Below are 15,596 nucleotides of genomic sequence, written 5' to 3'. Positions count from 1 at the left end.
CGTGAAGGATCTTGGACTCTTACCTTCACTCATCACATGGCAGCTGCATGGGCTCAGTCAGCACAGGAAACAGAACTGATTAGTTAACGACTCTCAATTGTGGGTCTGTTTGAGTCGTTCATTTGTCACGTGACAGCTCAGCTACAGGGCTGTGGTAAGCAGGCAGCACAGGAAACAGAATTGATTAGTTCACGACTCTCAACTGTGGGTCTGTTTGAGTTGTTCATTTGTCACGTGACAGCTCAGCTACAGGGCTGTGGTAAGCAGGCAGCACAGGAAACAGAATTGATTAGTTCACGACTCTCAACTGTGGGTCTCTAGGTGTGAGTCGTTCATTTGTCACGTGACAGCTCCTACTGTGGAGCAGGAATGAACGACTCGTTCACCGCTTACATGGGTCCTCCTCAGTCTTTCGTTCATTCTGCAGTCTGAGTGACTGCCAGTGCTGTCAGGTAACAGTCACTAGACTGACATATAGCTATTTTGTTAATTATGTGACATTTTATAAAGCATAACGTTATTACAGAGCAGTGATGTTGTGCTAAGTTATAGTCAGACGCTTCAACGTTTGTATTCAAGTATTAGTATAGAGTAGATTTCGCATCTGCATATTTATCCGCTGTCATTTACACCATGGTACGCCATCCAGAGGTCATTCGTCTAACACATTCTGTCTGTTTGTCAAATCTAGAACAACATAGTGTCCTATCTGTGTCACATATCGCATTGTTAACAGCTTCACACAACAGTGTTCTCATCTTATACACAATGTATCTCTTTTTGACATGGTTTAGTAGACTAGACACATTCCCCATTGTTTTTAGTGTTGTTCCCCCTTCCAGATGTCCAGAGATTCCTTGACTACTGTGCTCACACTGTCCTCCACTCTAACTACCCGTTTAAGCGAAGCAATGAGAAATGGGTTCCTCAGCCAGATCTGTAGAGCAGCTGCTGCAATGTCTCGAATACTGCATTCACACGTTGGCACCAACCAAAGACCACGTAGGACGTAGTTTTGAGCATCAGCGAAATTTTTGTTAAAAAGCTTCTGCGTAATTTCCCCCTTATGTCCTTTGATATAAGCTGCTTGTCTTTTTCTTCAGGAATGAGAAATGTTAAATTTCTTTTCCCCAGTTCTTTGCCATAGTCATCCACCCATGAGTTATTAACAACATCTTCCTGGAGTAATGAAAAATATTTAGGGCTGCTCGATAGACCCTCACCCACTGCACATGTCCTCGTACCTGCACAAAACATTTTAATTAGAACAATGTCACTGTCAGCCCCGTCGTGGAGGTCTTTGAGGTTGTCTGTGGTATGGTTAAAATCGTTCAGTCACCCTCTTCCACGCTCTCGGTCAGATGTTAGTCAAAAACTAGCCTGCTATATATACAACTGACTGCTAAAGCCCAGGGACGTGCACAGGGGGGTTGCTCTGGTTGCCCGGGCAACTGCCCGTTTGCCTTTCCTGACTCAAGTTGCCCTTCCGACTCGCCCTTCCGAGAAAAAAAAATAAAATAAAAAAATAATCGCGATCGCAAAGCCTCATTCACTTCCATTCGGGCACCGAAAGTGAAAGTCAGTAGGGGAAGGGCAAACTCTGTTTAAGTGGCTGCACTGCTGCAGCGCTGCCTGCACGTCAGTCGATTCTGTTCCCTACCGGAATTCCTGTTTCCTTCCTTTATGCAATCATACTACAACAAATCATGCGTAGTTTTGCCCAGTTACCATACGTGATACGTACCAACAGAAGTGAATACGAGCTAGAAGCGCAACTGAATGTACGGGAAGCCAAAAGATTAAAAAAGGATTGTATTTTTTTCCGAAATCTAAGCGTTTTTTTATTTAATATTTTATTAAAAGCGAGTTTTCCCCATCTGTCAATTCAATCTAGATTATTTATTTTCAAATAAAAAAAAAAGGAAAAAAAAAAATAATAATGATTAAAAAAAACAATAAACAATAATATAAGGAACTCTTTTTCTCATATGTATTTTGGTGACATTTATATTGTTAATACATTTTGGATACTGTGTTTAGTGCCTTTTTTCAGGTCAGAGCAACTGCCCTTCAAAATTCCTGTGCACGTCCCTGCTAAAGCCACTCCCAAATATGTGCTTTTAGAGGATAACGTTAAATGGATCAGATATGCCCAACACTTGCAGGAGTCGCGGTGTTGGTCTGTTGTTTTGCCCTCCAGGTTATTATTGTTATTTATTCTCCTGCAAGCTGCTGTGAGCTGCACTTTATCAGAGGCGCTGAAATTAACTTGTGTAGATTTGTGGTGAGGTTCATCACCTGATGATCTAGGCCTATGTTCTCCCCCCCTTTCCTAATGTAAACTTTTTTTTCGCATTGCGTTCATGGCTCAGGTGATTTCGGAGCTGGCTCATATAAGAGGAGGTTTACTAAATGACCAGTCAATCACTCACACATTCCACATCAGTCGGGGACAGAATGTAGCCTGTAGAAATATTGACGGAGAAAAAAAGAAGTTGCTCGAGGCTGGAGCAGCAAAGTGCTTCAATATTCCAGACTTTTCTTTTGTGCTGCTGTTACTTCTAGCTGAAGGCAGCAGTGATGATGTCTGCAGCAGGGGTGGGTACATCTGTGTTTTAATTTCGATACACTTTCCATTCATACCTTTTATAACTTAACCAGTCTGTAATCTACATTTTGCTTCATTAACCGAAATGAGCTCATCAAGCCTGGTTGGCGCTTGTCACATGCAAACATTTAGAAAATCAGGCATATATCTTTTCAGTTTAAGGGTTTTTGTTCTACTAATACAACTGAAATCCAGTGAGCGCACACCATGGCACTGCAGCCTGCGTCGCTCTTTCACAAGTCAGCAAGTGAAACACTTTCACTTTCCATTAACGCCGCATTTAAAGCGTCTTTAGTCTCTGCAGAGCAAATGAAGACTACACACTGTAAGAACTACTGTATGTCAGATGATCACTGCATTGATTGAGATATATTAAAAGTGTCCTGTTGTTGAACAGAGCATTGCTTTGGACATTAGCCTGTTTCTTTTCTTTAAAACGCATTGGTAACTGTTTTATAGCGATGTCCCACGGTGAGTCCATAAACAGAACGTCGCCGGTGAAATCTTTCACTCAGCAGCTACCAGCTGTTATTTATTTTTGAGATGCACAGAGAGAGAGAGAGACAGAGAGAGAAAGAGAGAATATGGTGGATAAAATAGTCCAGTTGGGTTTTATGCACAGCTTCCTCTGTATGTAGGGTTTACCTGTTTCAGCAATGAGCTGCTCCGTGTTACTGCCACAATAATTCTTTGCGTTTTGAAGATTATTTAGATGCTTTATATAATCAGATTGTATTGGCTGCCTGTGCTACTGCAAGTGGTTTGGTTGGCCATCTCCATAATAAAAGAGACAGGCAACAATAATTGGCTGGGCAGCAACCATGATACTTTAAAGTGAGCGCTGACATGGTGAACATGAGACAGATAGCAGAGATGAGGTCTATAGCAAAACAGAGTCAGAACCAGCACAGCACAAAGCACCAGTTTATGGTAAGCATGATGATCATATGGCTTATTATTTACCATACTCAAGGGCTCAGCTGAGGGCTCTTACTTTAGAAGAGTTAGAGAGGGGTTTCTATGAATGAAAGTGTCTAGTTTTGAAAATGTATTGGCTCATAACTTTATGAGCCAATACATTTTCAAAACTAGACACTTTGATTCTTAAGAATTTTATGCAAGTAGAATTTTATGCAAGTAGAGTACACTCTCCCCACTTTGTCTGGAGAGTGGACTGAACAGGGACAAACTCCTGGGCCACTTTTTTGCCCCTGTCTCTGACCAGCCTTGAAATTAAAAAGTCCTGTATGTGTACAAACATATCCATAAACAATTTAAAAGTAACAGCGGTCAAAATGTTCACACAGAGATGAGCATCCTGCAGTATTTTAAGAGGAAGAGGACAGAGGTCAGAGGAGGAGGAGCAGAAATAACTGCGGAGGACGAGCTTGTAAGTTGTATGGATAGCTAGTAGACATACTGTATAGTTTGTTCTAAAATTCACAGAGCAAAATGACTTTGTAAGGTTAATAGCATGTCATCAGAGTTTGCATTGAAGACAGTTCTGTGTTCACAAACATTTGTTGCTTTCCTGTGAGATGAAGTGACCACAGAACAGGGAGAGTCAGGGCCAAGTGAGACACGGGGAATATCACAGACAAGTGTAATATTAGGAGAACTGAATACATTTGTGTCATGGCTAGCTACATTAACTAGCAGCTGTTCCATGGTTTATGTAGTTGGTTTTGTTCTAGTTATATACTCTATATTCAGAATGTCTGAGAGCTGCTCTGCATTATATTCTGTTACAGTTTTAGATTTTAAATTGTTTTATTATACCTTAATTAAACCAGAAAAACTATTTTTCCAAGAGTGTCCTGGCCAAGGTAGGCAGTAGTACAATTGCACATTTAAAATGGAAATAAATAATCAGTTACAAGGTCATAAAATATCAAAATGTTGTTAAATATTCACCACAATTCAGCATCAAGGACGAGTAATCAGTCATAACATCTGAAAGCAGAATTGCCAGCCATCAAGTCATTTAAAAGCAACCAGTGAAACTGGCTCACAAAGAGTACCCCCAGACCCCCGGTTCATGTTACCGCAGTTTTGTTGTTATATCATTATAATTAGACACATGACAACATCAAAATGAGACAGTTAATAGTATTGTTGAGTTTTGTTGTGCCATATAAGTAGAGGATGTTTACTGTTGCTTTACTGCTTTACAGACGTAACTTTTTTTTGGGGGGGGGGGGGGGGCAATTATTGTCAAATATGAAGTTTTATGGCCCCCAATGTTTCAACATCCTAAACACGTTTCCACAATCAGTCAGCCAACCAACCCAAACAATTGACACCTGTGGTTTTATTTTTCACATAGTGATGCAATGATTAGTTCATTAGTCAATTGACTAAATAAAATTGAATTAAAATTGAATAAATCAACAACTATTTTGATAAGAGCACTTGAAAGTCATTTGACCTAACATTTAAGCAAACACTTTTCAGTGTTTTGTGAAGTTTTAAAGACCAAATGATTAATTGAAAAAATAATTAGCAGATTAATCAATAATGAATGTAACGATTAGTTGCCCTGCTACCTGGCCCCGGATAAGCGGTTGAAGATAGATGGATGGATGAACTGCAGCCCAAATTTCATTCTATTATGATCTGCCACCAAATAATTATTACTTTGAAGAACCACATAAAGTACACAAAGAACCATCCCTGACAAAAAAAGGTTCTTAGGTCATTTGAAGAGTGTAGAGGGACTCAAGCAAGTAAGAGCAAACCACTGGACACTGAAATCAGTATGTTTTTGCATGTATTACTATAAAACAAGTCGCAACTGAAACACTCAACACTACCAGAATAACAGTAAACCTGTTCAAAAATGGAACTGCCATGATACAAGGCGACCTGAGACAGTTTGAGCTCAACTTTGCTGCAATGAGACAGAGAGCTGAGAAAGACAAGGAGGTACTAGCAAGCGTCGCTCTAACCTTAGGAGTCAAACCCTCTTGTTCTGTCCTTGCTCCAGACTGATCCTGTCACACTCTGCCTGTCTGCCATGCCATGTTTTGTGCTTTTGTGTTTAGTCAGCGTTATTATCTGTTATTTTGGTCTGTTACCCGAGTGATCCCTCTGCATGTCTGTCTCTGTTTTCCCCTGCTCTCTCTCTCCCTGCCTGTGCCTCGTTAGCTTCATGTCTGTCACTTGTGTTGCTCCCGCCCTGCTTGTTAGTCCCTGTGTGTATACCTGGTGTTTCTGTCTTGTCTTTGTCGGGTCAGTGTTTATTGTCACCCAGCGTTGCAGTGTGTTCTCGTGTTGTCAGCCTCACTCGTTGTGTCTCCCTGTTTCCCTGCTTGTTTTGGTTTTCTGTTGGACAACCTTTGTTTTGGACTTAGTCTATTAGCCACTCAGTCTGTAAGTGTGCTCGTTTTTGTTGCCCTTAGTAAATTCTCTGAACTGTACCTGCCGGCTTTCGTGTCCTGCATTTGGGTCCTACTACCTGCCTCCACACGACAGTCTGTGACAGATCCTCCGCTGCTACAGCACTCTGAGGCCCTGGACATCATGAGAGAACACTTCTCCCACATGGAAATAGAACTGGTACAGATCAGAGAGCAGCTGGACCAACAGCAGCCTACCTCTCCTACTGTCAATGACTTCCAGGCCAAGAAAGAACTGGACAATGTCAACTCACAACTAAGAGAGTTTCAACAAGAACTGGCTCGTCAGAGAAGACCGCTGGATCATCTCAGTGAGGAGGTGAAGGAACTTAGGAAGGACAGAGACAACTGCAGAACTGAGTTGGCTACATTGAGAGAAGAGCTACAGGACAGGGACAGGCTCAGTCTACAAGCCAGACTGAATTCCACACAAACCCCTGTGCCCTCCTCTCAGACCCAGACCACATCCAGCCACTCCCACTACGCCTGTTGAAGGACAACACGGCCCTTTCCTCGAGGACTCCCCCCTCACACCCACCCTGGTGCAGACTCTAATCCCCCCCCCCCCCGTAGAGTGAATATCAGCCTCTCCAGGAACTATGCCCTCAAACCCAACGTGTTCTTGGCCCACCACCCAACCCTCCACCTGGACTGCCTGTATGATAACATACACCTACATAGAAATGCAGTCCCCACGCTTGCTAGGACCCTGAAGGATGTTTCCCTTGGAAAGAGCCTTACTACCACTCCAAGGGGTAACCACACAACGCAGACTTCCAGGACCTCCTAGACCTTCAAGACCACCCAGACCTCCACCATGCATCCACTCCCTGCTGTCAGAGAGGAAGGCCAGGTCACCAAATCCACCGCATCACCAACATCACAACCCACAGCCCACCCCACAGCCAACACAACACTGGCCTCTGATACCAAGCCAGAGAGCCCCCCAGCCTGGATGTCCTATACCCCCCCTCATCCCAATGGCAGAACCAGGACTACAGGAGCAGCAGCCTATTGGACTGAACTATGCTGCAGCAGTGAGAAGAGCAACAGCCCCACCCCCCCTCTGGTGAACTCAAAGAAATATTACACATGCTAAACCTGCTCTGCTCTCACCTCATATAGCTACATGGTGGAAGAGCAGAGACCTCTTAAAGACATCATAATAAGTAACAGTTTAGCATGTTGTACGTCATTTTAAATGAATAGTGATATAAGGACAATCCTTAACAGTATTTCACACATGATACACTCTGAAATGTCACTCAAAGTTTAATATTTTATTAATTTACTTACAATACTCTTTTCCAAAAGGCACTGGAAATTCAAAACATACATGATTTAACTCATTTATTTCTAGCTGAAACATTTCCCTGAGGAAAACTTTGAGGAAATTATCAAATGAAAAGGACCCAGATAACCACAACATACGCTGTCAATATGAGGCCACTCTGAAACAGTACACCCTAAAAACTACTAAAGAACAACACAGCAAGAAGCAGCTCTGTGAAATTGAGGAATCCCTAGAGTCCAACCAGTTCTGGGAGAAATGGAACAACCTAAACAAAACCCAGCAGGATGAATTGGCGATACAAGATGGAAATACTTGGATTAATCACTTTAGTGAATTATACAGTAATATTGCAAAAAATGATGATCAGTACAAGATATTCACGAAATGGAAAACTCTGGAGGCGGTGATAAAAAACAACCAAAACCCTCTAGATTACCCAGTAACAGAACAAGAATTAACAGAAGTCATCCAGTCCCTAAAAGGAAAGAAGGCTTGTGGCGTTGATGGGAATCCTCAACAAAATGATCAAATAATCATACCATAAAATCAGATTGGCTATACTAAAACTATTCAACACTATTCTAGCAACTGGAATTTTTCCAGACATCTGGAACAAAGGTTTAATAATCCCAATGTTGTGGTGGCAGCCTGGCTGACGGTGAGTGTCCCGTTTATTTCTCTTTTTGCTTGTGATTCTGTTCTCCCCTGGTGTTGGCCTGCCTGCCTCCCTGTGTCTCCTCCTCTGCGTGTGCTTCCCCCCCCCCCCCCGCTTTCTGTTTCCTTGTACTCTGTTTTCCCCAGTGTCTAAACTTGTCGGTCTGTCCGTCTCCCCTCCAGGTTCACTCACCTCTGTCCTCCGTTCAGTCAGCTGGGCTCACCACCCTGCCCTCTCCCCTCGGACCTCTTCCACGGCGTCCTCCTGGCTCGGTCCCCAGTGCCCCCGGCTCCCTTGTCTCAGTCTCCTCAGTTCCCCAGTGCCTGTGTTTCCCCGGCGTCCGCCTCTCCCTCACCTCCCACTACCTCAACCCCTTTTCCCCTTCAATAAAGCCTGTTCCTCCTGAGTGTTGCGTTTGGGTCCACTCTGTCCCCACATCACAACACCCAATTCATAAATTCGGAGATTAATATGACCCAAATAACTACAGAAGAATGTGTATCCAGTAACCTGGGAAAAATATTCTGCAACATCATTAACAAATGACTTGTCAGCTTTCTTGATAACCACAATATTCTGCATAAATGCCTGTGAATGTTCTCAGTCATCCAGGTCATAGTTATCCAACGAAGGTTGAGGTCAAGGGCAACTGGACTGGACTCCCTCCTTCAAGAGACTTCTTCAGTTCCTGGATCTTGGATCTGCATAAATACCAAATTGTTTTTTTGCCACATTGCCGCACAATGGACCATATATTTACCCTCTAGACTTTAATAGATCAAGAATGAAACATTAAGAAAATAAAGGTATATGCCTGTTTTGTTGACTTCCAAAAAGCCTTTGATTCCTTCTGGCACAAGGGCCTTTTCTATAGGCTACTTGAAAGTGGCATGGAGGAAAAACATATGATTTGATTAAGAACATGTATACAAAAAGTGAATGTGTCATAAAGATTGAAAACAAACAGCGTGCTTCTCCCAGGGCCGGGGAGTGTGGCAGGGATGCAATCTCAGTCCAGTTCTCTTCAATCTATATATCAATGAACTAGCAAACCAATTAGACTGTTCCACGGCACCTGGCTTCCTCCTGAACGACACAGAGATCAGTGGTCTGCTGTATGCAGATGATTTAGTGTTGCTTTCACGATCTATTGATTGAAATATGTACAATAATGCTGAGAATACAAAGAGCTGGAGTTGATGTGCAATTTGTCTGGGTCCCTGCTCATGTTGGTGTTGATGGGAATGAGAAAGCAGATGAGATTGCAAAGACAGCGTTGAAATTAAAAGATGATGAAATAATGCAAGTTCCCTTTGGAAAAGGAGAGTCCAAATCATTAATTAGAACAGCAGTGAGTGACGTATGGCAGAAGAAGTGGGACACAGACACTAAAGGGAGACACTATTACAGCATACAGAATCAATTAAGGTGAAGGGTTTCAAAGGGAAATGTAGTAAAGTGGCTTTTTCAACATTAAGGCTTGGACATACTGGATTAAAATCAACGCTTTATTTAATGGCAAAATGTGTGTCTGATAAATGTGAGGTTTATAATGTTCCTGAAAATGTCGAGTATGTCATCCTGAAGTGTAGTAAATATAATTCTGAGAGAAAGATCATCATTATGTGACACGATATATTGAATTTAGAAGGGATTTTAGGGATGAGTGAGGAAACAAGGGAGTGCTGCAAAGCTCTCTTTAATTTTCTCAAATCTACAGGATTAGATCATAACATATAGCCTTTTTGTTTGTTTGATTTAATTTTGTTTTGTTTTGTTGAGTTTTGTTTTCAGTTTATTTATTTACCTTTTGTTTCACTGAACCTGTAACCTGAAGTACTAAAACCTTGATATTACACACTCCGGTACAGTAGGTGGCTTATGCACTTGAACAAGTTGGTTGCGACTCGCCATAAAACCCAGAGAAGAAGAAGAAGAAAATTGCTCTCCGTTCAAATCTGCGGGGTCGCTTTTCAGTTTTCTCTTTTTCTCCCATCATACATTGCGGGACAGGAAGTTTTCTGTGCTTTTGGCGCGGTCTTGATAGCGGTGTCGGCCATCTTGGCATCACATCACTGTTTCAGGCAACTCTGAGACATTGCATGAGCACGGTACACGGTATTGATTGACATCGTATCGTTAGTTAAAAAGAAAAACTGTTTTTGCGACCTCATTTAACGAAGCCAATAGATACGATTGCTTTATATTGCTCAGTTAGTGGTGAAGCACAGTAAGGATTGAACCGCTATGGCTACTGCAACCCCAAGCCGTGAAGCTGGCCGGTCGGCGGCCTCTACACCTCTCTCCCCGACCCGGATCTCTCGCTTACAAGAAAAACAAGATTTACAGCACCTGAACGACAGGCTGGCTGTGTATATAGATCGTGTCCGGTCACTGGAACTGGAGAACGACCGGCTGATGGTCAAAGTGTCTGAGAAGGAGGAGGTGACTACTAGAGAGGTGAGTCCAACAAATACAATAGTGTAACACCAGATTGAACTGTTCGCATTCCACATGTAGCCTCACAACATCAGATCACTTGGCTTAACGTTAAGTTTTAACCTTAACGTTAACTACAGTGAATTTGGCTAAACAACATGGTCCACGTCTGGCTAAGAATGAATTATCAAAATGACTATAGAGCAATAACTTATAATACACCGTAGTAAATGTTAATTATGGGCGGCAAAAGAAAATGTGAACTGACTAACGTTAAGTTAATGATTTGCTTGATTATTGTCTAAGTTAATAGCCAAATGTCAGTGCACAGATTGCCCTAACATTCACTTAACAACTTTAACGTTAATACATGTGTTAATCTGTATTGAAACGGAACAAGACCGGCAGGATGGAGCGGGTGGTTGCGCGCGCCAGATAAATATGAGATTTCTTTGTGTAACTTAATTCACTTAATGGCCAACGTGCATTCCCTACATTATGTTTTAGGTTTTGATTTACAACATGTTTCAGTAGCTTTAAACTAAAGCTTTGTGTCAGTGTAGCTGTGCTATTTACTAACGTCTATAAATCTCTTTTGGTAACATTAGTAAGACTGATGAATAACAGCAACACCTGTCATGCTGACACAGTGTTTGTTGTCATTTGGCATTGTTCCTTAAATTTAACGGAAAAACATGGGTCCTCTGGTTGCAAAAATGTGTCCAGTTCCATTAGAAAAAAACTGTAAAATGACCCTATTTCTCACCTGATTTATTCCCTCAGTAAACACTTTCCTTAATGAGTTTGTGGTCTCATCCGATAGCTTCAAGTCTTCTTCTATACAGCAGGACGTTCATTTAGTAAATTATGGTCACATTTAGAGGAAAATAGATGATAAAGCAGGGCATGCTTTGGGCCGGGACTACCCTGTCATTGGCAAGTCGCTACCTTGGCGACCTGTCAATCAGGTTAGAGTGACTCCTATCCATGGTACTGTGTAAATTTAACCAGCGCTGACTACCGGTACGATGGCGAACTGAGCACATGGTAATCTAGAGCTCTGTTTGTTTGTCCCCAAACTCTTACAATAGGCCTTCTTTTAAAACATAATAAAATTCCCCCCACACAACTTTGTGGATACTTTAGCCATTTTGCTTGCTCATCGCGGGTTCCACACTCTCTGAAATGCCACTATCTAACAAGATTAGGAAAGCTAATGCTGCAACAGCATGTTTCCCTCATGACTACTGCACGGATGCTGATGGCAATAACATGGAAACCTCCTCCAAGAAGGTGAGCCATCCTCCTCCCGACACCCCTACTAAAATACCTGTCTCATTCAAGAAATCTAAAAACAAAGCAGAGGTATCTAGTGCTACAGTACTTGAAGCTGTTAACTACCTCTCTGCCACGTTACAAGAACTCAATGTGCAAATGAAAAACAAAAGTGCCATGATCGCACAAGTGGCCAAAAGCATGGAGTTTAATGGCAAAGAAATAAGACTGCCGGTCCAAAACTCAAACTTTGGAATAATGGGTGACAAGAATTGGGACAGAAAACATCACTTTAAAAGAGAGTCCTGGAACTAGAACGTTACAAACGGCACTGGTATGTGAAACTGCGCTGGATGAAAGAGCAAGAAAATGAAAATACGAGAGAGTGCTGCAGATCCTACTCAAAATTGCTCCACATTGGGCTAACAGGATGGACATTATCGTCGAGTCCGTGCACCATCTGCGGAAAGGAGAGGAAGCTAAACATCGGCAAGTAATAATGCAATTCACCATGAGGCACTACTGAGATGAGCTTTGGCGTCTGACCAAGAGATGTGCAGTGTGCAAGGACCTGAACGTAAGTTCCTACCAGCTGACTGGGAGGCAAGAGCAGTGGTGTAGCCTAGGGCTGCGTGGAAGACAAGTTCTGTTTTATTTCCGGCAACTTTATACAACGTAGCCTACTACTGATGGAGAAAGTTACCAGGGAGAGACCAATAGAAGTGGGCACACTGTCTTGTTTGCAGCAGAGGTACGTTAGGTCTGTGAGTGTGAAGAGCACTGAAGGAGGCAGAAGGAAGTAGAATTAAAACAAGTTCCTACAAATAGTAAAAACATGCATCATTTCACTCAATGCAAGGGGCCTTAGAGACAGGATTAAAAGAGAGGCAGTTTTTCTCTTCTGTGAAGGAAACCACACTACGGATGAAAAATTTTGGTCCAATCAATGTGTTGAGAATTTTTTCTTTTGTCATGTAACCAATCATGTCCTTCTGAACAACTTCCCTGGGAAAATGGTGACATTCAAAAAGAGTCACTGGATCCTGTGCGTTCTGTCAAGTACAGATCTTATTAAAAAATTAAGTTATTCACAACTAATGTTATATTAGGAGGATCCCTTAATGTGGTATTTAATGGTTAGACTGCTCACCCACCAAGTTTCATAACATCACTATAACCCTCATTTTGTCGGTTTCTGTAGCACTCATTATCTGTCTGACTCATGACGCATCATACTTCCTAACTTAAAAAAAATTCTTGGTTTGAGCCGGATGGTTCAATCAAATCAATAATTGACTTTTGGTTAATCTCTGACAGTGTAAAAGATTTAGTATCTGACTGCTTTATATCTTCTGCTCAACACTGCTTTATTAGTCCAACGTTAAAACCCAGTAATCACAAACGAAACAAGTGTTACTGGAAATTCAATGTCAGCTTATACAGTCTGAAACGTATTGCCAAGGGGTTAAATACAATTTAGGAAATTACTCAAGATTTCAACCTTCTGTCTTTAAGCTCCAAATGGGAATGTTTAAAATTCTGAATAAGAAACTTCAATTTCTTTCAGTAAACAATTGAAACAATCCGCCCTTTTAAAGGAGACCAATTTACCATACCATACCAACTTTATTTGGTAAGCACTTTACAACAACCAAAGTTGACCAAAGTGCTGTACAGAAAAATAAACACAAACACAATTAATAACTATTCAATAAAAAAACATTCAAAGTAACAAATAAAATCAAGTAAATGAAGTCGACATCTTACTAGGTGTCAAAAGCCAAAGAGAAAAGATGGGTTTTACATACAAAGGCAGATCATTCCATAGTTAGCGGCAGAAACAGCAAAGGCACGGTCCCCTCTGAGCTTACGCTTCGTTTTAGGCACAGTCAGGAGCAGCTGATCATCTGACCTGAGAGTGCGGACGGGTTTATAAGAGTGTAGAAGCTCAGAGAGGTATGGCGGGGCAAGATCATTTAGTGATTTAAAAGCAAATAACAGAATTTTAAAATGGATCCTAAATTGAATAGGCAGCCAGTGTAATGAGGCTAAAATAGGGAAAATGTGCTCATGTTTACGTGTGCCCGTTAAAAGACGCGCTGCTGCATTTTGTATCATCTGGAGACGGGTGATGGAGGACCCACTAACCCCCACATATAGTGATCATAAAATTTAAAAAGTTCAGAGCCATCCAGGCCTTGATGATCGTTGAGACAATTGAGTAGTTTTGACGAGAGATACGTCTCTGCTGTAATAAACCCACACTTACAGATGCTGACAAAAGGAAGCTACTTACACAAAAAAACAAATTAGATAACATTTGTACAAGAAAAGCAAATGGAGCCTTCATCAGATCCAGAGGAAAATGGATCGAGGAAGGAGAAAGAAACTCTTCTTATTTTTGTAGATTAGAGAAAACCCGCCAGGAAAGAAATAAAATGGGAAGACTATTGAAAATTAATGCTCTGATCCTAAAATTTTAACCAATGAAATGTATTACAGCAATTTATATTGTCCTAGATTCTCAGCTGATGCAACAGAGGCCTTTAATAAAAAAACTTTTATTCCTCAAATAAATAAGGACTTCCAAAAGTACATGTGAGGCAGCGATCACATATACAGAGCTTGAAAACGAGTTGCAAGTTGTCTGACTTCTGACCGCTGGCCTGGATGGGCTGAACCATTTGGGGAAAACGAATTGCGATTTTTCTGCCAGATATTGTGATTACGATTCGATTTGCAATTTACCCTAACCGTTTTTATTTTGGCTTCAGTTCAACATTCATAATAATAATAATAATTGAACATTCAGTTCAAGATTATTTTAAGTTCAACATTCACTGCCAGTCTGTTTTTGACTGAAGCCACATCAAGCCTGAATAAACTGAAGTTACTGTCATCCACTCACATCCATACATAAGTATTAGTGAAAATGATGTGAAATTGAGTGCAGTGTTAACTGAAATAATATTAACTGGTAGCCTATAGTCCTGAAAGTCTATAAGCTCCTGATGTATGTTAGTGTTTTACACCTGGCAACATTTTCTCAACACAGACAGGAGGAGGCAACATGATGTAACATTAAATGTTCAGTGACTGAAGGTCTTGAGAGGACTATGTTCTGTCTTCCATAAAGGCCCTTTCAGAAAAGAAGCGATTTGCACTGTGTGGAATATGCTCAGCGCTGATATTCAACTACTTTGACCGCAGCGTGCGCGCGAGCTCGCCGTGTGGTGCGTGTTGCTCAAAGCAGCAACAAACCAAGCCATTGAAAATAATGGACCTCATAGCGCAGCGGTGGGTCTGAAAGATTACACCTGCTTTCCCATTAAAACACCCACATACAAACACTAAGAGCTGAAATCAGCGTAAGCATCTTTATTCAACACTCCTTTTCCATGCTTACCATCGCAGGGAGGGGGGGACAGTCATTAATGGTAACAACACATTTTTAATTAGTGTTGCTGGTTGCATATGAAATAATAAGTTTTACATCCAATCAAAGTTAGGATGTTAACATAAATCAGACAATGCAAAAGCAATTTATTGATATTCCCAAAGTTATGGTCTTGACTGGTCCTCAATGACCGAGACAAGACTGAGTACAAATGCGGTCGAGTCTGAGTCAAGACCAAGACCATCAAAGTGGTCTTACGACCGGTCTCGAGTACTACAACAGTAATATACACATACATGCGTGCCTTAACTTTACAACTTCACATGCGCCTTTTCTTTAAAGTATTAACACCCTAAGGTCTAACACAAGGTTAATCTAATACATTTTGGCTTCTGTCTTCTTGCTGACTTGTCTTCGAGTCCTTAAAAGCTGCGGTTAGAACTAGGGCTGTTCATATCGATTATTTTTCAAGTCGATTAATCAAACGATTTATTTTTTCGATTAATCTAACGACTAATTTTGTTTATTCT

At 41.4% G+C, this 15,596-nt stretch overlaps 1 protein-coding gene across 1 annotated transcript in view; it reads left to right on the top strand.

Annotated features, from left to right (window-relative positions):
* The first annotated feature begins 10,003 nt into the window (after window positions 1-10,003).
* Window positions 10,004-15,596, top strand: part of lmnb2 (lamin B2) — a 38,710-nt gene continuing 33,117 nt past the window's right edge. The window contains exon 1 of the mRNA XM_038716923.1: window positions 10,004-10,415. Coding sequence (XP_038572851.1) covers window positions 10,203-10,415 — 213 coding nt within the window. The 5' untranslated portion in view covers window positions 10,004-10,202. The remainder of the gene's footprint in view (window positions 10,416-15,596) is intronic.

This window comes from Micropterus salmoides, unplaced genomic scaffold (assembly GCF_014851395.1).
Source record: "Micropterus salmoides isolate LMB-PRFRI ecotype aquatic unplaced genomic scaffold, ASM1485139v1 Ms_hic_scaffold_13, whole genome shotgun sequence".
Taxonomy (NCBI): Eukaryota; Metazoa; Chordata; class Actinopteri; order Centrarchiformes; family Centrarchidae; genus Micropterus; species Micropterus salmoides.
The sequence above is the reverse complement of the archived record's forward strand: the minus strand, read 5'-3'. Positions and strand labels throughout refer to the sequence as shown.